At 45.4% G+C, this 22,775-nt stretch overlaps 1 protein-coding gene across 3 annotated transcripts in view; it reads right to left on the bottom strand.

Moving 5' to 3' along the window:
• Positions 1 to 22,775, bottom strand: part of SLC39A11 (solute carrier family 39 member 11) — a 450,990-nt gene that overhangs the window by 62,700 nt on the left and 365,515 nt on the right. For all 3 annotated transcript variants that reach the window (XM_023556945.2, XM_003417282.4, XM_064270820.1), the window contains one exon: positions 16,340 to 16,409. In XM_023556945.2, the coding sequence (XP_023412713.1) occupies positions 16,340 to 16,409 (70 nt within the window). The remainder of the gene's footprint in view (positions 1 to 16,339; positions 16,410 to 22,775) is intronic.

Below are 22,775 nucleotides of genomic sequence, written 5' to 3'. Positions count from 1 at the left end.
GAGTTTATTTAATAGGAGAGAAACAACTCAGAAAAGGAGGGTGAGAATGGTTATACAACTTGAAGAACATAATCAATGTCACTGAATTGTACATAAAGTATGTTTTGCTGTGTATATTCTCAACAACTACAACAAAATAAGTAAAACTTAGAAAAAACAAACAAACAAAAAAAAACCATGACTATCTAGTGGCAGAAGAGTCCTTAGTGCAGTGGAGAGAGCCCCATCCACACACGAGTCAGGAACCAGGAGCCTGAACTCCCACCCACCCTTGACAATGAACTTCTCTCCGTGAAACAAGTGGCTTCAACTAGTGATTTTCTGCCAGGAGCAGAGGGGGAACTGCTTGGAGGTGGGCATGCTCACCTATTCCAGAGACAGTACGTTTAGCATCTTGTTTGAGAAGGCTCGAAGAAACGTATAAAGGGCAAGACCATCTCTTAAGGTCACATCCAGCTCCCACATCCTATCATTTCAAGTATATTTTCCAGTTGCAAAGGAACCCTGGTGGTGCAGTGGTTAAGTGCTCAGCTGCTCACCAAAAGGTCAGCGGTTTGAACCCACCAGCTACCCTGCTGGAGAAAGATGTGGAAGTCTGCTTCTGTAAAGCCTTGGAAACCCCATGGGGCAGTTCTACTCTTTCCTTTAGGAACTGACTCAACAGCAATGGGTTTGCCCAGTTGCAGTGAGTAGAATAGTTACTATAAGGTATTTTCCTCCAAAAAGATGAATCCTGTTTTAGCAGCTTCCTCTTAATTGGCCCATGTCACATTTTTTTCTCCCTGTATGTTACTGTTGATAGCTGCTGTTGAGTTGACCTCCAGCTCACGGAGACCCTGTGCACAACGGAATGAAACACTGTCCAGTACTGTGCCATTCTCATGACTGACTGCGGACCAGACCTTTGTGATCCACTAGGTTTTTCACTGGCTGGTTTTTGGGTGTAGATCTCCAGGCCCTTCTAACTAGTCCATCTTAGTCTGGAAGCTCTGTTGAAGCCTGCTTAGCATCATAGCAACACGCAAGCCTCCAGTGACACATACCTGGTGGCTGTGCATGAGGTGCACTGGCCAGGAATCGAACCCAGGTCTCCCACGTTGAAAGGAGCCCTGGCGACTCAATGTTTAAGCTCTTGGCTGTTACCTGAAAGGTCAGCGGTTTGACTCCACCAGCAGTTCCACAGGAGAAAAGACCTGGAGATTTGCTCCCATGAATATTACAGCCTAGGAAACCCTATGGGGCAGTTCTACTCTGCCCTATGGGGTCACTCTGAGTTGGAGTCAACTTGAAGGCGCACAACAACTCTCGGGAGGAAGGCAAGAATTCCGTCACTGAACCACCACTATCCTCCCTCCGCCCTCTGAGTAGGGTCACAAAGAAGTTATACTGCTGTCCTCTGAAAGAGGAAGAAATACATTAAAAAAGGAAACTTAAGAACTGAATTGAGGGATGAAGTATCAGAATCAAAAAGCTGCTGGAATATAAAAATGCTTAAAAAGAAACAAACAACAACAACAACAAAACCCATTGTCATCAAGTTGATTCCAACTCATGGTGACCCCATATGTCACAGAGTAGAACTGCTTCATGGGTTTTCTTGGCTGTAATATGAGCAGAAGATCACCAGGTCTTTCTTCTGCGGTACTGCCTGGTGGGTTTGAACCATCAACCTTTAAGTTAGTGGTCTTGCACAAACCATTTGAACCACCTACTGTTTGCAAAATATACACAGAATTTTATAAACATATGTATATAAATACATGGTCCTCAAATTCTGTAGGTAGAAATTCTGTATACCCATACACTGATCAGAACATCTCAACTGTCTTGCCATGTCTAATTTTTCCTTTTTTTTTTGCACATCACCTAGCAAGCTATGATGCCAAACTGCCACATGGTGGCACTGTCTGCCAATTGCTGCCTGCCTGCCGAAACTGCCCTTTCAAATTCAGTTGTCTCTCGATAATTCAAGGTAAGACTATCAGTGTGTAGGAGAACGGGAAAGAAACTTTTAAGAGAAGGAGCTGCCAACAGATTACCCCACAATTCCAGGCAAGGCAGTTTGATAAATTCAAGAGAAGGGTTAGTTTGCAAAAAATAAAATTGACAGCCTGATCTGCAATTGTAGATAAAGGATAGCTTAAGAATTTACTTCCAATTCTGCTTAAGTGATTGTAAGATGGGGGTTACTCTACTATGAAAGGGTGGTGTCAGGGTGTGAAATTATTTCCTCCTCCAGGCTGTTTCCTAGCCTCTAGCTGGGGCTCTATTTCTCAGGCTAAAGACCATGCTCCAGGGAGACCAGGCTGGGCTCTGGCTTCCCATGAGGATACACACCAGTTGCTGTCAAGCTGACCCTCAACTTATGGTGACCTCATGTGTGTCTGAGTAGAACTGTGCTCCATAGGGTTTTCAATGGCTGATTTTTCAGAAGTAGAATGCCAGGCCTTTCTTCTGAGGAGCATCTCAGTGGACTCGAACCTCCAACCTATAGGTTAGTAGCTGAGCACACTAACCATTTGCACCCACCAGGGATTCCTCCATGGGAGGGGTAAGACCCAATTCAGTGGGCAGAGAAATCAAGATCAGCAGCCTTGAGGAGGGGAGGGTCTCCCAGGATGCTGCAAAGTCTGGGACACTTGGCCCTGTCCCTGGGAAGTATAGGGACATTGCAAAAGCAGGTGCAGAGATGTTTGGTGGGAGAGGGCTATGGCAGCTTGTTTTTCTAGAAGATGCTTGAGTGAATGCTAATTAAAAAATTTATATTTTTGTTCTCTAAGCCTCTGACCCGCTATAACAATTCAGCCTCCTCTTTAACTTCTGTACATTTAACTTGCAAGCATGTTTTCAAGGATATTCTGGAACAAAAGTTGGGGAACTACTTGAACAGATAAGCACATATGTACGGTCTTTCTCACCCATACAGGCATGCTCATCAACTGGTTAATATTAACAACCAAAAAAACTCTATTGCCAACAAAACGGTTGCTTAGCTACCTAATGGCTACTGTTGCAAATAACTGTTAATATATCAAAATGATGGTTTTTAAGCCAGGCAAAAGGATACATCTGACTTGTTTTACTCTTTGATCTGGGAGGCAAACATGTACTTTAAAATTCATTTTGAGGCCCCCTAGGTGTTACCTGAATTTTAAAGTACATGTTTGCCTCCCAGATGAAAGAATAAAACATAAGTCAGATGTTTGAATCCACCAGGCACTCCTTGGAAACTCTATGCGGCAGTTCTACTCTGTCCTATACAGGGTCTCTACGAGTCGGAATCAACTCGATGGCAATGGCTTCGGTTTTTGGGTTTACATGTTATTCAAAGAGCTGTGATGGTGCAATGGGAAGCCCTGGTAGCGTAGTGGTTAAGAGCTACGGCTGCTAACCAAAAGGTCATCGGTTCGAATCCACCAGGCGCTCCTTCGAAACCGTATGGGACAGTTCTACTCTGTCCTATAGTATTGCTATGAGTCGGAATCAACTTGACAGCAACAGGTTTGGTTTTTGTTTTTTTTTGGTGGTGGCTGTTAATTAAAAGGTTGGCAGTTTGAACTCATCCAGTGGCTTCAAGGGAGAAAGACAGTGTGAGCTGCTCCCATATTCAAATTAAACATTCACATATAAATACACGGTCCTCAACTTTTGCAGGTACAACTTCTGTATAATCAATCGCAAGCTGATCAGTATATCAATAGCTCTCAACTGCCTTTCCTTGTCCAAAAATGCTGTGTATATTTTGCAAATAGTAGGTGGTGCAAATGAGTTATTAATGAGTTATCTAATGAGCTATGTTAGGTTCACAGCAGGGTCATCAACCAGGCAAACTTTACTAGGTGTCTGGGTGTTCGTCAGCATCAATGGCTTGGGGAGCAAAGCAGGGTAATCAACCAGGCAACCTTTACTAGGTGTCTGGGTGTTAGTCAGCATCAACCGCTTGGGGCGCTAAGTAGGAAACAAGTTCAGTCCTATCTTGGGAATTTGCTCATGGATTATCCACGGCAACTTGCGGCATCTGCAGCCAACCTCCTGTGCCACGCACAGCTTGTTCCACGGTGCTCACTGCACCTGTTGGTCAGGGAGTGTTCATGGACTACAACTCTTCTCAACATATGCTTGGTCAAAGCTTAAAACAGGAAGTGATATACGAAGAAAAATGTTCACCTACACACAAATAACCCTGACCTCCCTGCTGGGTTGAATTACGCCTGCCACTGAGTTACATGAAGCTGAGAGCATGTTTACTCTCAGGAGAACGTGCTCTTTGGAGGTAGGAATACTTCAGAAAGAACCACCCCTTAACCATCAAGCTCCCCAAGGACATAGGGTCTGAGGAATTACTTTGTAGCAATATGGAAGGAAATCAGTATGGGACCACACCAGAAAGAAGAAAGCTGCGTTGCCCTGAAGCTACAGGCTGTCCTTTGCTGGTTGAGAATTTCATAGCTCTGGGGACGTTACACCTATTCAGGAAGATAGATTGAAACCGGGGAGTTGGGCAACGGTTCATAAAGGTGTTGAAATAACAGCATCTGAACACGAGATGGCAGCAAACAGACACAAATGATATGTTAGGAACCTGTTGCTTTTAGTTGCCATCGAGTCAATTCCAACTCATGGCAACCCCATGTGTGCAGAGTAGAACTGCCCCTTAGAGTTTCCAAGGCTTGACCTTTCGGAAGCAGATCATCAGGCCTGTCTTCCAAAGTGCCTCTGGGTGGGTTTGAACCACCAACCCTTTGGCTAGTAGTTGAACGCTTACCCATCTGCACCACACAGGGACTCCTAACCAACCCACCTTCTCTCCTGGCCAGTGAGAAACTACATAAGCAGGAATTGAAGAAAGTGCTTCTGGGAATATTTATTTCTACACTTTTTGTTTTTCTCTTGTAGGTGGCTATGATGACCACAGATGAAAGACGAGAATCTCCTGCTTCAAGATGCATTATAAACAAGGGGACAAGAAAGAGGATGTAAAATAGATACCTGGTGTCAGAGTTTTAATGACAAATCTAGGTTAGAACTACAGGCTGGGTCCGCTAAATTAGGGGCCAAGAAACCAGATACTAAATATGTTTGGCTTTGCTGGCCATAAGATCTCTGTGGCAATTACTCAACTTGGTCATTGAATCAGGTAAGAAGCCATAGACAGTACGTAAACAAATGGGCGGAGTTGTGTTCCAATAATACTTTATTTACAGAAACACTGTTGGGCTGCAGTTTGCCAATCCCTATGCTAAGTCAGGAATCCCTGGTGGCGTAGTGGTTAAGAGCTACTGTGGCTGCTAACCAAAAGGTCGGCAGTTTGAATCCACCAGGCACTCCTTGGAAACCATATGGGGCAGTTCTACTCTGTCCTATAGGGTCTCACTATGAGTTGGAATCGACTTGACAGCTACCAGCTTACACTAAGAGAAAGGCGCCCTGGTGGCACAAGTAGGGTGTACTCGGCTGCTAACTGAAAGGTTGGAGGTTTAAACCCCTCCAGTGGCTCAAAAAAAAAAAAAAATTTTGGCAGTTTGAACTCATCCAGTGGCTTCAAGGAGAAAGACAGTGTGAGCTGCTCCCATATTCAAATTAAACATTCACATATAAATACACGGTCCTCAACTTTTGCAGGTACAACTTCTGTATAATCAATCGCAAGCTGATCAGTATATCAACAGCTCTCAACTGCCTTTCCTTGTCCAAAAATGCTGTATATATTTTGCAAATAGTAGGTGGTGCAAATGAGTTATTAATGAGTTGTCTAATGAGCTATATTAGGTTCACAGCAGGGTAATCAACCAGGGGAGAAAGACCTGGTGATCTGCCTTTGTAAAGATCTCAAAACCAAACCAAACCCATTGCCTCCAAATTAATTCCAACTCATAGCGACCCTGAAGGACAGAGTAGGACTGCCCCATGGGGTTTCCAAGGCTGCAAATCTTTACGGAAGCAGACTGCCACATCTTTCTCTCACAGAGCAGCTGGTAGTGGGTTGCAACTGCTGACCTTTTGGTTAGCAGCCAAGTGCTTAACCGCTGTACTGTCAGGGCTCAGCCTAGGATACCCTATTGGGGCAGTTCTCCTCTTTCACATGGGGTTGCTATGAGTTGAAATGGACCTGATGGCACCTAACAATAACAATAGTAAGTGAGTGGAAAGCTCTGTCTGGCCCTGCTAGTTTGGTCCACATGCTCTCGGGCACACTTCAGATAACTCTGTGAGATGCATGCAAGTCCATCTTTCTCACCTCTCGGCTCCTTCCACTGTACCATATGATACCTATGTCCTTGTCACCTAAACTCAAAACTCAGAAGACAATTTCCACAGAAACACAACATCAGTTGACAAACGCTGTCCTTGGTTCTGCATTAAAAACCTCTTCCTTGCATTAATCCCTCCCCCTTCTCATCACCATCTCAACAATATCCTTCATCTCCTTTCTAGCTGCTGAAACATAGGGCTGTAACGGTCAACAAATATCTGTTAAATTGCTGGATCCTTCACTCGGGTCTGTGTACCCCCTCTCCCAAATTTTTCCATGTTTGCCAGAGTAGTGTGCTTACATCACCTCTTGGGCTATGTCATTTACCTGCATGAGAACCCGCCCTACTTGCCAGCCTCCTGCTGAATAACGCACTTGTTATTTAGCCTGAGGAGTCCCTGGGTGATGCAAACGGTTAACACACTCGCCTGCTAACCCAAAGGCTGGCAGTTTGAGTCCACCCAGAGACACCTTGAAAGAAAGGCCTGGTGATCAACTTCCAAAAAATCAGCCGCTGAAAGCCCTGTGGACCCACATGGGGTTTTTTAGACTGAGGTTCTTCACAACCTCCTTCAGTCTTCCATAAATGCCATGCAAATCCCATTTCAGCCACACCAGTCTATCCACCGGCCCTGAAAATGCCTTGGGACTTACCTCCTTGCTTGCTCACAGCATCACCCACCCTATCACCTCCACCTGTCCATCGCCACACTCCTGATGAACACTCGTCTACTCTATGAAGGGCCCTGAGATGAATTAGAAGCTTGCCCGTCTTCCACTGGTTCTCTAGATAATTTGGTTTATATAACTCCCTTGGAGCTTCTGTTGAACTCATGTTGCCTGCGGGTTTAACTGCCCACTGGTAAATTATTTCAGCTATGTTTTTTTGCTATTGATTTTTAATTACAGCACACTGAGGTCAGAGAATGTGGTCTGAATGGCACTGATTAGCAGTATTTAGCCTGACTTTCTGTGTGACACAGTACTCAATCAATTTTGGGAAACATGCACGTGTGTGCTGGAAAGGAATGCATATTCTCTAATCGCTGGGTTGGGGCCCTATACATGTCCATAATATACGTTTTGTTATTTTTTTATCCGTTCCACACAATAGTGGAGCCCTAGTGGCACAGTGGTTAAGAGTTTAGCAGATAAACAAAAGGTCAGCAGTTCGAATTCACCAGTCGCTCCTTGGAAACCTATGGGGCAGTCGTACTCTGTCCTATAGGGTCACCATGAGCCAGAATCAACTGGACAGCAACGGACTTAGTTTTTTCTATCCAGTAGTGCAAGAGAGAGGCATTACACTCCCCCACCAAGATCGTGGTTGTGTCTGTTTCTCCTTGCAATTCTAACAAACTCTCCTTTCAACACCTTGAAGCTTATGTTGCTAGGTGCATACAAATGCAGGATCATTACATCATCCTAGTGAACTGGCTCTCTTTCCTCTAAAGGTTGACCTTTATTCCTCACGGCTTTCTGCCTTAAAGTCTGCCTTGTCGGATACTAAAATTTTAATACCGCTTCCTGTTAGTTCGGGAGAAAGATATGGTAGTCTGCCTCCGTAAAGATCTGCAGCCCTGGAAGCCCTATGAGGCAGTTCTACTCTGTCCTGTAGGGTCGCTGTAAGTTGGAATGACAGCAGTGGGGGTTCTGTGAATCAGCATTTGGTTTGTGTCTTCTTCTTTCCTTTACTTTCAACCTTGGCATGTCATGTTTTTGGTATGCCACTTGTTAACCACATAGAACTGGAATTTAGATGCAAAATCATCTGATGATTGAATTATTCCACCTTGGTTTTGTACCCCCTCCCCCCAGCATTATATTCATATACTCATCCTCTCTTCTCTTCTCCCTCCCTCCCACCCTCTCATCATTCTCATTACTGCAGATAATGCTCTTTTAGATTTACTAGCATATTTACTAGTGTCTTCGTTTCCCTTTTTTCCTGATGTATCTTCTACACAGGGAGCACTGGTGGTGCAGTGGTTAAGCACTCGCTGCTAACCTAACGGTCAGTGGTTCAAATCCACCAGCTGCTCCTCAGAAGAAGGATGAGACAATTTGTTTTGGTAAAGATTACAGCCTTGGAAACCCTATGGGCCACGTCTATTCTGTCCTATAGGGTTACTATGAGTCAGAATCCACTCAATGGCAACAGGTTTGGTTTTTGGCATCTTTGGTGGAGATCTTGTAGCAAAAGTTCATGAACATTAAACTTAGTGTGTATTTTCTCTTGCTGAAGAATTTAATTTGGAAGAGACCCTTAGATCAGGGGTTGGCAAACTACAGCCCAAGGATCAGCTGCCTGTTTTGGTAAATAATCTTTTACTGGAAGATAGTCATGTCTGTTTGTTTATGTATTTATGGCTACTTCTGTACTACCAGGGCAGAGTTGAGTACTCGATATAGACAAATCAAGCCCACAAGCCATTTGGTTCTTTATGAAGACGTTTGCCATCCTTTGCTCTAGACTGCCTGTTACGTTTCCTTGGCACTCTGAAGATACTATTCCCTTGTCTTCTATTACAGCTGAGACGTCCCCCCACAGTCTGTGCTTTCCACGCAGGTGATCAGTCTTTTCCTCTGATACCTTTTCAGATTCCCTCTTAGTCTCTGTTCTGCAGTTTTGCGGGTGTCTACAAGAGGATTTGAATTTATCACTCTCGACACTTAATGTGCCGTTTCAACCTGAAGACGCGTGTCTTCTTCCAGTTCTGGAAGATTCTTAGCCATTACTCCTTAGTATTGCCCCCATCTTTCTGCTCTCTCATTTTATGATTCTATTAGATAATGATGAACTTTTTATTTTACTCTCTATATCTCCTAACTGATCTTCCCTAGTTTCCATCTCTTTACCTCTCTAGTTTCATTCTGGTGATTTCCCCAGATCAATCATCCATTTCATTAATTCTACCTTCAGCTGTACCCAACAAGTTAACTATTCCGCTGAGTTTTAATTTTCATGACTGTATTTCTCATTTTTAAGAGCCTGTTTTGTTCTTTTTTTCAAATCTGCACATTCTTTTGGCAACTATTATATTAATTTGTTATAATTTCTATCCCTTTTTAAAATCCTTAAATGTTACAGAGGCATTCTCTTTTTTTTTTCTGGGTCTCAGAGTTTCCTTAAAAACAAACTCTTTTCTTTTAGAATGGTTTTCGATTTACAGAAGAATTGCAATGATAGTACAGTGAGTTCCTGTATACTCAGTGCCCACTTTCACCTTTTGTTAACATCTTAAATTACTATGGTAGACTTGTCACAACCAGGGAGCCAGCACTGGCACAGTACCATTAACTATACTCCACACTGTACTTGGATGTTGCCAGCTTTCCCTAACAGCCTTTTCCTGTTCCCAGAACCCCTCCAGGACACCATACTATGGTATATTTAGTCATCTTGTCTCTTTAGGCTCCCCTAGACTGTGACAATTCTCAAGCTTCCCTTGTTTTCAATGACCTTGATGGTTTTGAGGCATACTGGTCAGGTATTCTTTCTCTCAATTTGGGTTTGTCTGATGTTTTTCTCATATAATTTTATTGTTTCTAGTTTTGTAAGTGCTATCCTTCCCTAATGGTGGTTTCTATCCTTATGTAGTTTGCCTTGATTTTTTTATTTTAGTATAATCTCATCTATTTTTAGAGATTCCCCCTCCCTACCCTAGCCACCGTGCACCTGTTTGGTGGAAGGACTCCCAGGGAGAGGATTAATGCTTTCTTCTGCTAAAGCCCATAGATTTCTTGTTGTCCTCGACCAGTTTTTGTTAGTTTCTTTACTTGGGGTTTCTGTTCAAGATAGAGTATATGAATTTGAACCCTACAAATTGTGTGATGCAAGTCTAGGGTTCTGATATCTTGTAGAGAATCTACCCTACCCTAAACCACATCTCTCCATCTGAGATACTGAAGAGAGGGCAAGTTTCCATGCCAAGTTCCTGGACCAGTGTGGGCTTTATGTTGCTGTTGTTAGCTGCCATTGAGTCAACCCAAACTCATGGTGACCCCACGTACAACAGAATGAAACGTTGCCCAGTGCTAAACCATCTTCGTGACTGTTTGCATGTTCAAGACCATTGTTGTGACCACTGTGTATTTCCACAGTGTGACCCTAATACTCCCCAGCATGTTTTTTCCTTTTCAAAACAGGCAACTGAGAGCTTGACATAACCAAGGCCATGATGAACCTATAAGTTCTCCTTCCTCTGCCTGCCTCCTCCTTGGCTTACCTTTGTTAATCACTTTGTTTTGATCTACTGTTAATGACTTTGTTCTTTGTTTTAATCAGATGCAGATAACTTTGTTTTGTTCTATCCAGCCACCTGTGACTTACGACCCCCGCCCCATGGAGATTAGAGTCCAGGTGTCTGACATCTATATCTTTAGCCTGATAAGGAGATGTCTGGCATGGTTCTCTTCAGTCTGATAAAGAGTCTTTTGTCACTACCTTATAATGAATAACTCCTCCGGCCATGCCATCTGTGGGCTACAAAGACACTTCTAACCCTTGTAAAAATTCTGTATAAGCTCTAATGTAAACTTGCTTTTTGGGACTCCATAGAGATGGTATGCATTACTGTCGGCCCTCTGGTAGTATCACTTCCTAAATAAACTTTCTCACTCTTTCTGACTTGGAGTACCTTTCATTGGCTCAACTACTCCAGGGCACGGACTCTAATTGGGCAATAACAGGATCTTCCAACCTAGGGGGCTCATCTTCCAGCACTATATCAGACAATATTCTGTTCTGATCCATAGGATTTTCACTGGCAATTTTCAGAAGTAGATCACCAGGCCTTTCTTTCTAGTCTGTCCTAGTCTGGAAGCTCTGCTGAAGCCTGTCTACCATAGGTGACCCTGCTGGTGTCTGAAATACTGGTGGCATAGTTTCTAGCATCATGGCAACATGCAAGCCACCACAGTATGACAAACTGACAGATGGGTGGTGAGGAGGATTTATAACCCTGTTTTATTGATAAGCAATGACTATAAGCCCTGGGACTCTTTATGCTAAGGCTCTGTTTTGGTTCCCTGACAATTATGGGCAAGGCCAATTCTCCATCCACTTCACGGGCATTGAAAGTCCAACTCTTTGTCCCTTGGACCCATATTAGGATCTGAAACCACTGACCACTCTGCCTTTGATTTCTCTCCTTTACTTCTGGAACTTGGCCTTTCTTTCTCCTTCTTAGTCCTTAGGCTGTGGACTAAAAGCTATGTTTGTTTGTTGTGAGGCACCCATGTCAGCTGAGTTCACCATGCTACCACTAGTATTAGTGGTAATTTTAAACCTCTTGGAAGAGTTATGTCCTACAAAATTCTCGTGTTTTCTGCCCTGACTTGCACAGTATGAGGCACATAGCAGTACTCACTAAAGAGTAACTGAATGAATAAATGAATGAATGAGTGGAGATCCAGAGAGCTCAGAGGAAAGCTGAGGGAGCATCTGCTGACTCAGTGGAGACACTTTCACAAGGCACTGAATGAATCTGGGAAAATAACGACAGGCAGGGAGCAGGTACATGAAGTCCCTGTACGTGGCCCTCTAAGTCACCATGGTCCCCGCCTCCCACTCCCCTATTAAATCCCAGGGACAACATGATTTCCCCAGCAGCTCATGGAACTCAGCTGCCTGTTCAGTTTCTAATTCTGCTTTAATCAACTTCTAGTTTGACTGCCTTCCCCTCCCTCTCCTGGTAGAGTGAACTGAGAATAAGTGTGGGTGGATTTCACACAACTTATCAAGCCAAAGTTTCAGTCCAGAATTGAAGACGGTAGTCTAAGGCGAGATACTGCCTCGGTATAGAGGCACCATTGCAACCTGCTTCCTGTTTCTCTGCGCCTGTTCTTTGGACCCTACACATGAGTACAGACAGCTGTTCAAAAGCACCAGTGTGATGAAACAACAGGAAGCCACATCCTGTAACCCCACTGTGTGAACAAGTAGAACACTGGCTCCAGCCAGCTACTCGTTTGAGGCCCCTAACGAAAAGTTTGGCTGGTCACACCACTCAGTGGCTGCACAGGAAGACCTGCATGGCGATCTGTTTTCATAAAGATTGTTGTTGTTGTCTGGTGCTGTCGAGTCAATTCTGACTCACGACAACCCCATGTGTTACAGGAGAACTGCTCCATAGGATTACATCCAAGAAAACCCTATGGGGCAGTTCTACTATGTAACATAAACAGTGGCCATGAGTTGGAATCAGCTTGATGGCAACAGGTTGGTGGGTTTTGGCTGAGTTCTCTACAGCCTACGGGGCTGCACACCCCTGCCTGTCCAGCCTATAATTCATCAAGTGCCTTGAGTAGGATGTTCTCATTTTCCACTGTCCTTTAGTCTCCATCCTCCCATGACACCCAGGACCCTAGGATAAGCAAAGGGCAGAGAAAGCTAATAAGCCATGTCTAGGGACTGATCTGCATGTTACCATCCAAGAGTAAAATCACATGTGCTTGGAAAGAAGAACCCAAATTGCAAGCTTTATATGGATTTATAAGTGGGAAAATAGGCCAACAGGTAGGGTCTGCTTGAGGCAGAAGGCTCTTTCTCCCTACCCCCTGCAGCCTGCAGCATAGGGAGCCCTCTCCTGGGATACTCTGTGGACATGACAGTGATAGTAGCAGAGCTCAACTTTGCCCCCTAGGCTGTGATGGGAGTGGATGGGTTGTGGGGGCACAACCCCTTCTCCAGTGACGCTTGCTGAGCAGAAGGTTTTGTGAGGCTGAAAACATTGGGTCACCTACTGCCCTGACCCAATCCCAGCTAGGGGATCCTGTTGAGGGTTTAGAGAAAGCAGAGAGAATCCATTTGGCCAAGGGAAGGGAGAAGCTGGGCTGGATATATTTTTGCTCCACTTTCTTCAGAAGTTATTTAGAAAGATGAGCAGAAGCTGCAGATGACTGGGTAGAGGGGTGCTGGACTTGAAAGTGATGTCATGGGAAAGTGGCACCACCAGATGGGTGCCTGGCCCATGAGCGCCATGCCTGGGGCACGGCTGCCACTGCTGGCACAGACCTTTTGTAGTATGCATGGTTTCCCGTGCTTTGGGAAGACCTGGCCTTTGAATGCTTGCGAGGTCAGTCCCTCCAGTCTCTTGAGTGCCCCCGGGTACTGCTTGACTCTGGAGTTTCTCATGGTCCAATGAAGCTGAGACCAAAATGGTTGTGCCAAGGGGCAAAGAGCCAAACTCACCCACCCATGCTCAGTGCTAGAAGAGCAGCGTGGAGGGCATTGTGAGTCATAATTTGCCTTTACTTGGTGGCATTTCTTATATCCTAAAGGCCCTTTCCCATCTTCCGTCCCATGTGATTTTCACAATAGGCAGCATTTTCCAGATGACGCTGGAGATACAGTGAAGACATGACTTGGAGTCTGACAGGCAAGAGTAAGACATTGAGAAAGTGGGAAAGTTTCAACCCAGAACATTCCAGCCTATACACATGTTCAGGGCTTCAAGGACAGACATGACCCTGACCATGCAGCCTGAGAATTCGGTGACCAGCAATGGCTACATTTACCACCCAGGGGCCCTGTGGCAGCTGGGCAAATAGACTCAAGTCTATGATGTTGTAAAAACAGCTCTCATAGAGCATAAAGGGGTCCATGCAAGTTCAGTCACTCGGGAAGGGGGGAAGAAATGTTATGTGAGAAATTACTTCCTGACACCATAGCCAATAGACACAGGGTTGATTATTAGAGGTGATGCCATTTCCTTTAAAAAAAAAAAAGATTAATTTAGGATTGTACCAATCTGGAAACACTAGAATGAGCTAGATTTAGTGGAAACAAACCAGTAGCCCTTGGACCATGTACTTTACCCAAATTATGTTTTTTTAAAATATACTTAAAAAATTCAAACCAGTTGCCATCAAGTTGATTCTGACTTACGGTAGCCCCATGCATGTCAGAATACGACTCTTATTTAGGGTTGGCTGGTTGTTTGTTTTTATCATGGTGAAAATACATACAACAAAACTTTTACCAATTCAACAATTTTCACATTTACAATTCAGTGACATTGATTACATTCTTCATCCAAATTATGTTTTTAAATAATTGTGAATTCAAATGCCTTTAGATAGGACATGTGCCGTCTTTTAGAAGTTCACCTCAGTCCTCACCATTCCCAACTGTCTTCTGATTGGGCCCACTCATTTTTGTTACCTTAGTCCCCTGAAGGCAGGTGAGCTTGGTGCCCTTGGATGGGACTACTGTCTCCTGAGCCTGGAGGCTGTGGTACTCATGGTTTTATGTGCTCAATCAGCTGACCCATGTAGAGCTCACCTCAGCAATGTCTCAAGGATAAGTCTCCTTTGTGATCCCAATGCTGCGACCTGGCCTAAAAACTAGTAAACCAGTTGCTGTTGAATTGATTGACTCATGGCAACTCCATGTGTGTCAGAGTAGAACTGTGCTCCATAGAGTTTTAAATGGCTGATTTTTAAGAAGTAAATCAGCAGGCCTTTCTTCCAAGGTGCCTCTGGATGGATTCAAACAGCCAACATTTTGGTTAGCAATTGAGCTTATCAACTGTCTATACAACCCAGGGCTTCCACGGCCTGATCTAGGCCCTGTTGAATTCAGGTGCAAGTAGCACAGACGAAGAGTTTACAAGGCTTGGTGATTCATTGTCTTTGGAAGGTGAAGGGAAGTGAGGAGTCGAGGATGACAGCTGAGCTTGGCTTGGGCAGCTTGATGAATGTGGTAACAGGGGAAAAGGGAGGAGGAACCGGTTTTGCAGGGCAGCAGATGGGGAAAATAAACTCGACTTTGGAATTGTTGAGTACGAGGATCTTTGAAACATCTAATGGAGATGTCTGGACGGTAGCCAGACACATAGGAATGAAGGTCAGGAGACATCTAGGATGGAGACAGACTTAGCTGTCACTGGCAAATACAGTCAATTCTTGTTCTCACAATAGCTATGTGCTATGAAGTCACCGAGAACACTGACTTAGTGAATACTGAACCAGTGCTTCTGGGGAAACACGGGGTTAGGTTCCTGAAAGCCTCTGGTCACAACATTTTTGTCAACCAATCAATACATAACCTTGTTTATATGTGTTTCTGTTTAAAGACACCTCATTTAATATATATTGTTGATTCATTAACGCTGAACTCACGGTCAACAGCACTGTAACTCATGCTTTATCTAATACACGTATTTTCTCCGTAAGGGATATGACAGCCTTCTTGTGCTTAGGAACACTAGACAGCACTTCAATGCTACACTTGGAGTCATTTTAAAGAGCAAAATCACCAACAAAAAACCCACAAAAATGCAAAAGGCATAGCACAGACAGACTGTGAAAAGGAGACTTGTTTATAGTATAAGAGCTGAAGCAAGAAGGCAGAGCGTCGCCTTGTTCAGCCTCAGCTGGGAACGTGTGTGCAGACTGATTCAAATTCTTCTCCACTCTGCGCATGTCCACAACTGACCACGAAAACACCACAAGTGACGATTTTGGGATTACAAATAAGAACAGAATCCGTGAATAATCATGATTGACTGGAGATGGAAAATAAAGTCACAGGAAGGGATACGATTGGCCAGGGAGATTGCCCATGATACTCTAGATAGAGATAGATCCCTGCAGAAGATCCACATTGAAGAAAGGGCCATCGGATGTGAGCCTGCAAAGAAGCAGGCATGGGAGTGGGGGAAAGAAGGAGAGCCTAGGGTCAAGAAAGTCAAAGGGAGGCCTTCAAACAGGAGGAGTCAGTTACCAGTGTCCAGTGCTGCCTTTGTCATACTCTCTTGTTTTAGTCTTCACACATCTAAGGGGCTTAGAGAGCAGCATGCAATTATGTCCATGCTTGTTTGGAAAATGGCTCCCCATTAGATAGATCATTTGAAAAACCTGGTGCCAACCTGCCTCTGAGTGAGTACCTCTCTCTGGTATGAGCTTCACCTCACCTCTTCCCACCTCCACCAGTCTTGTCCTTGGGAGTTCAGAACAAGTATGTGCAGATAGCTCACTCAGACCTTGAATGTTAGAACCAGTCAGGTAACAAGCAATTTCCCAGCACCACTTGGCGCAGTACAAAGCTATAGGGCATCAGGTGTTCAGGTGTGGGCTTACCTGGCACTCTCGAAGGTGGCAGATGCAGTCTTTTCTATGGCCCCAAATCCAACTCCAACAGCAAGGCCCTCTGAAACAGACAAAAAACCACCAAGGGTTAAGACTAATTTTCCCATAAGGTACGTCACCATCGCTGTATCAGGTAAGATTGCATTAGACTGCCAGAAACAGAAAAGAATAAGAGTTTAAACCAACCAAACCAGCTGCTGCTGAATTGATTCCAACTCACAGCAACCCTATAGGACAGAACAGAACTGCCCCATAGGGTTTCCAAGGCTGTAAGTCTTTACGAAAGCAGACTGCCACGTCTTTCTCCTGCGGAGCAGCTGGTGGGTTGAACCGCTGACCTTTTGGTTAGCAGCCAAGCACTTAACCATTGTACCACCAGGGCTCCTATGACTTTAAACCAGGGACTGGCAAACTATGGCCCTCAATTTGAATCCGGCTTACAACCTGTTTTAGTATGGCCGACAAGCTAAGGATAGTTTCTACATTTTCAAATGGTTGAAAAAAATCAAAGAAATAATATTTCATGCACATGAAAATTTCATGGAATTCAAATTTTAGTGTCCATAAAGTTTTACTGGCACATAGTCACGCTCATCGTTGACACATTGTCTGTGGCTGCTTTCACACTATAAGGGCAGAGTTGAGTCATTGTGACAGAAACTGCATGGGCCCAAAAGCCTAAAATATTTACTATCTGGCACTTTATAGAGTTTGATGACCCCTGACCTAAACGTGCAAGGCTTTTGTTGTTGTTGTTAGCTGTTATCTGGTTGATTTTTGACTCATAGTGACCCCATGTGACAGAGGAGAGCTGCCCCATGGGTTTTCTAGGTTGCAATCTTTATGGCAGCAGATCACCAGGCCTTTCTCCCATGAAGCCACTGGGTGGTACTGAACCACCAACCTGTTGGTTAGCAGCCAAGTGCTTAACTGTTGTGCCACCAGGGCTCCTTAGGGCTTTTTTTTAGCTCCTGCAACAAGAAGCCCAAGGTTGATATGGCAGCCCAATGACGTCATCACAGATCCAGGCTCCTTCCATCTTTCTGCTTTTTCATCCTCCCAATTTGGCCCTCATAGTTGCAAAGTAGAGCCCATAGGTGGTGCAAATGGCTAAAAGGCTCAGCTACTAACTGAAAAGTTAGAGGTTCAGGTCCACTGAGAGGTGCCTCGAAAGAAAGGCCTGGCAATCTACTTCCAAAAAATCAGTCATTGAAGACCCTATGGAGCACAGTTCTACTCTGACACACATGGGGTCGCCATGAGTTGGGGTCACCATGAGTTGGGGTTACCATGAATCGTAGTCAACTGAACAGCAACTGGTTGGTTAGTTGCAAAGTGACTGCACCATCATCAGGCATTTCGCCTATGTCCTAGGCAGGAAGGCGGCAGAAAAGCAAAAAATGTAGAACAAAATTCTAACTCAAAAAAAGACCAAACTTACTGGCCTGACAGAGACTGGAGAAACCCCGAGAATATGGCCCCTGGACACCCCTTTAGCTCAGTAATGAAGTCATTCTGAGGTTCACCCTTCATCCGAAGATTAGACAGGCCCATAAAACAACGAGACTAAAGGGGCACACCAGCTGAGGGGCAAGGACTAGATGGCAGGAGGGGACAGGAAAGCTGGTAATAGGGAACCCAAGGTTGAGAAGGGAACATGCCATGGGGATGGCAGCCAATGTCACAAAACAATATGTGTAGTAATTGTTTAATGAGAAGCTAGTTCTGTAAACCTTCATCTAAAGTACAATTTTTTTTTTTAAAAGATGAAAATTAAAAAAAAAAAAAACCTGTTGCTGTCAGGTATGACTCACAGAGACCCTACAGGACAGAGTAGAACTGCCCCATAAGGTTTCCAAGGAGTGTCTGGTGGATTCCAACTGCCAACCTATTAGTTAGCAGCCGAGCTCTTAACCACTGCACCACCAGGGCTCCTTGCTCACATTAGTCATTTTAAAATAAAATGACTGTGCAGCCCAGAGCAACAGGACCAACACTAATTAGTAAAATAACCCCTTCCAGTTACTTAGCAGGCAGCCCAGCACTCTGACTTAAGTAAGGAGTGCTCAGAAGAGCTCCGTGGAAGGTTGGAGAGGGAAGGACCTGGTTAACTAATAGGAAAACAGGGACTGCCTGAAGTACAACAGCTGGTGAGGGCAGAGGTGGGGCTTGAACCTCAGTCCCCTGCTCCTCTCCCCACGGGTGCCCTTGCTCGTCCAGCTCACTGACCTGGTCTTGTGGTTTTCCCTGAGTTGCTATGGGCTGTAGGAGGTGAGTGCTGGCATTTGGGTCTCTGTGCCCCAAAGCGGTACAGGGCAACACGAGCGCTTTGTCTCTCGTTCTGCCCTGTGCCTTGGCTATGCCAACAGTGCTGGACCCATTCACAAAGGAACATTCTGTGACAGGCAACAAATGGGCTCTTCTTCTCTCCTGAAGCCCTGGGGGAAGGAACCACACCCCTTCCCCAAAAGCACTGGCTGCCCAAAGAGGCTGTCAAGGCAGCCCTCCTCCCCACCCCATCCAGAAAGGGAAAGAGGAAGAAGCAGCAACAGGAGAAGAATTAAAAAAAAAAAAAACCTGTTCCCGGCGAGTCAATTCCAACTCACAGTGACTCTACAGGACAGAGTAGAACTGCCCTGAAGGGTTTCCAAGGAGCAGCTGGTGGATTCGACCTGCTGACCTTTTGGTTAGCAGTTGATCTCTTAACCACTGCGCCACCAGGGCTCCAATGGGAGAAGAGAACATAGTCATTACTGACCTCGTCTGAAGGTGGGAGTGACACCTGAGCGCTAAACTAAATGAGAAACCAAGACAAATGCCACACTTGGAAAGAACATAAATAAGAGGATTACGGCAGATGCCGCAGATCAGCAGGCGGAAGAGAGAACCCGCTGGGTGGAAAAGGAGCAGAGGGAAAACGCCGACTGGCGCTCAGAGGCCAGGTGTTCCGCCAAAAGCGCAAATTAGGAAGGTAATTAAGACAAGAAACCGAAGTGACTGGAGTACTATTAGCAAGCGATGGGCTCTTTTCACAGCTTCAGCTATTAACTCAGGTGCAAAGAGAGGGAAAGTCAACTGTCAAGGAGGACTTATATAAGTTCGGCTGAAGCTGGGGAGAGGCAGTCTTGGGGGCAAGCTGGGAAATGAGCACTAAGGCTGAATCAGCCCACTCCTGTCCTTCCCAGGCTTGGGGGGTGGGTGTGTCTGCCTCTCTCCATCTCCCCATCTTTTCTGATTCTCTCTCTTTCCTCGTCCTCTTCAAAGAAAATAATAACAGAAAGGGCACGGACTTCAGGGTAACACAGATCCAGATTCAAATCCTGGTAAATCCCTTAACGTTTTTGCAAAACTGAAAGGATAACGGTGCTTTGCTTACAGGATGGCTGTATTGCATGAAATGTGCATGGTGCACCCAGAACACGGTTTCTCACTACTGACATTCTGCTGGAGGGGCTGCCCTGTAAATTGATGTTTAGCAGTGTCCCTGGCCTCTGCCAAATAGATGCCAGTAGAACCCCTTCCTCCTAAGTTTTGATAACCAAAAATGTCTCCATACATTGCCAAAGGTCCCCTGGGGGATAAAATCACCCCCAGTGGAGAACCTCTGACCTAGAACACAGTTGTTGTTATTAGGTGCCATCGAATCGGTTCCAACTCATAGTGACCCCATGCACAAAAGAACGAAACACTGCCCGGTCCTGCACCATCCTTACAATCATTGTTAGGCTTGAGCCCACTGTGGCAGCCACTGTGTCAATCCACCTCGTTGAGGGTCTTCCTCTTTTCCGCTGACCCTGTACCTTGCCAAGCATGATGTCCTTCTCCGGGGACTGACCCCTTCTGACAACATGTCCAAGGTATGTAAGATGCAGTCTCGCCACCCCTGCTTCTAAGGAGCATTCTGGCTGTACTTCTTCCAAGACAGATTTGTTCGTTCTTTCAGCAGTCCATGGTATATTCAATATTCTTTGCCAGAACACGGTAGACATTCCACTAATGTTGAGTTTTCCTCTCTTCCTCCACACAAAGAGTTATGTAGGGTAGATCCTAAACCTGATCCCTTCCAAGTTATAAAAACAGCAGAATAGACACAGAGACACACACAGGGGGTGGGGGGGCGGGGAGAAGAGATGATGGAGGCAGAGGCATCTACAAGTCCAGGAACGCCAAGGATTGCTGGAAGCCACGAGAATCTGAAATAGATAAGGAAGAACCTCCCTAGAGCTACACCCTGAATCTGGACTTCTGGCCTCCTGAATTTTGGAAAATTAAATTCTGTTCTGTAAGGTCACCCACTTGTGGTGTTTCTATTACGGCAGCACTGGGGAATAAAGACACTGGGTAGGATAATATGCTGGGCAACTGGCAATTCCAATAGTGATACTACTGAAAGGGTTATCCGGCCATAAAGGCTTGCATTCAGCCATGAGGAGAGACTACATATGTGGCTTAGGCGTGCCTCAGAGCAGGGCTGCTGCGTCCATTCTCTCTCTGACACCCTCAGCCTGCCTGAGCCTTCTGGGGAGGTGATCGGATTCCTCTGGCTGGCCTGTCTTCAGCCACCCATGTCTAGTGGGAAAGGGAACCAGGAAGGCAGGAACTCTGATCACATTCCATATTTACTGAAGAAAATGTTGGCAGAACCAGCCAGTATTGCCATGGAATCCCTATTGAGTCCAGCAGAAGCCAGATAAAATATGGGAATTCTCTTGAAAAAGTAGCTTGATGTCCTTTCCTGAAGGAGATTACTAATCCTGCTATTAGCACTGCAAACAGTTCGTACTGGGAAAGACGAAAAAGAGGTGTTCCCGAAGAGTTAAATTTAACTCAAATTCTCAGCAATAAAGTTACATCTTGAAGTTCAACTAGGAGATGTAGATAGTTGAAAATACGTTAATATGAAACCTCCTATAATTAAAACAGCCACTTCCTCATTACTGTTTTGTCAGTGCGCTTTTTTAGCATTGTCTTACGTTGTGCCCCACTTACACAGTGATGGACGGGCTCCAGCAAACTGCAGAGCAGGAGACAACTCCCTGTTCATATGGATTAGGACAGACTGACCATACCCACGGCTTTAAACAAGTGAAGGCGTCTTGTAAGACACCCACATTACAGAGTCGATTTCAATTTGCTTTAGTTACTACAACCATACAAAGTCAGATTCCTGTGTCCTCACGAAGAGAAAAAAGAGAGAGAGAGAGAATGCCTTTGGTGGTATAGAAAACGCTGGGCCTGTTCCAGCCAAAGAGCCTGCTTCATGCGCAGATTCACGCCTCTAGCCAACTCCCCTTCCCCACCCACCGCTCTCCCCAACTGGGTTTGCTCTGGATCTAAAGGGTTAACTTTGCAGGCCTACATATGGTGGAGGGGCCAGACAGGGCATCATGGTCTCCCCTCGGAGACTTCTATCTGCCAAGCGGAGCCCAGGCGGTTGTTAGTTTTAAGGTCAAGGGGCTGATGAGAAACAGAAGGCAGGTCAAGTGAGCCCTTGCTGGGTAGGGGACCTGCTGTCAGAAGGGACACCATCTGGGAAGACGCAGAGCACTAAGGAGTCCCTCCGCCTTGCCCAGCAGGGGATTAGTGTGAAATCCTTGTGCCCTTTGAGTGAGGAGACTGTTCTCCGTTGTTCCCAGACACTCTGTTCCACTAAGAACCCCCAGGGGTAGAGATGCTTTTGACCATGCGATAAAATTCCATGACTTTTGAAACAGGATCAGACCAATCACCTGGCCACTACGTGTCCTCTTCCCAATTCCAATTCCTAACAGCAGGGAAGCAGCTGGCTGCTAAAACCCCCCTCCTCAGTTCCTTGAGATCTTCACGGGGCATCCATCTTTCCCTCATTTGTGCTTGCTTGCTTCAGCCCTGGTGGTGAAGTGGTTAAGAGCTCACTCAGGTTGCTAACCAAAAAGGCTGGCAGTTGGAAACCCTATGGGGGCAGTTCTACTCTGTCTTATAGAGTCCCTATGAGTTGGAATCAACTCAATGGCAATGGGTTGGGTTGGGTTTGGTTTTGATTTAATCAAAATGGAAGCTGATGGTCAGGCCTTTATTGGTACTGCTGGGTGGGTTTGAACTGTCAACCTTTGGTTAACGGTGGAGCACAAACTGTTTGCGCCACCCAGGGATCCCCACCTAAGACCTGATAAATTCCCAGGATGTAAGTAGGCAGAGTTATGTTCTGGGGAACTTTGGGATTTAGTAACAAGACCCTTTGAGGGCTTTAGGAAGCACAGACAAGCTAAGAAGCTCTGCATACGTGAGGGGGCAGGACAGTGGAAGGGCAGTGGGCAGTGAGTAGCGTTTGTCCCATCCAGCCAACAAGCATATCCTGCGATAAGTGGGCACTGGGCAGCCAAGGCGGGTGGGCTCTCTCATGCCAAGGGGCTGCGGATGGAGGTCTGCAAAGTGCCACCTTCTTCCA

Source organism: Loxodonta africana, chromosome 18 (genome assembly GCF_030014295.1).
Source record: "Loxodonta africana isolate mLoxAfr1 chromosome 18, mLoxAfr1.hap2, whole genome shotgun sequence".
Lineage (NCBI taxonomy): Eukaryota > Metazoa > Chordata > Mammalia > Proboscidea > Elephantidae > Loxodonta > Loxodonta africana.
Note: the sequence above shows the minus strand (reverse complement) of the source record. Positions and strands in the feature narration are given on the sequence as shown.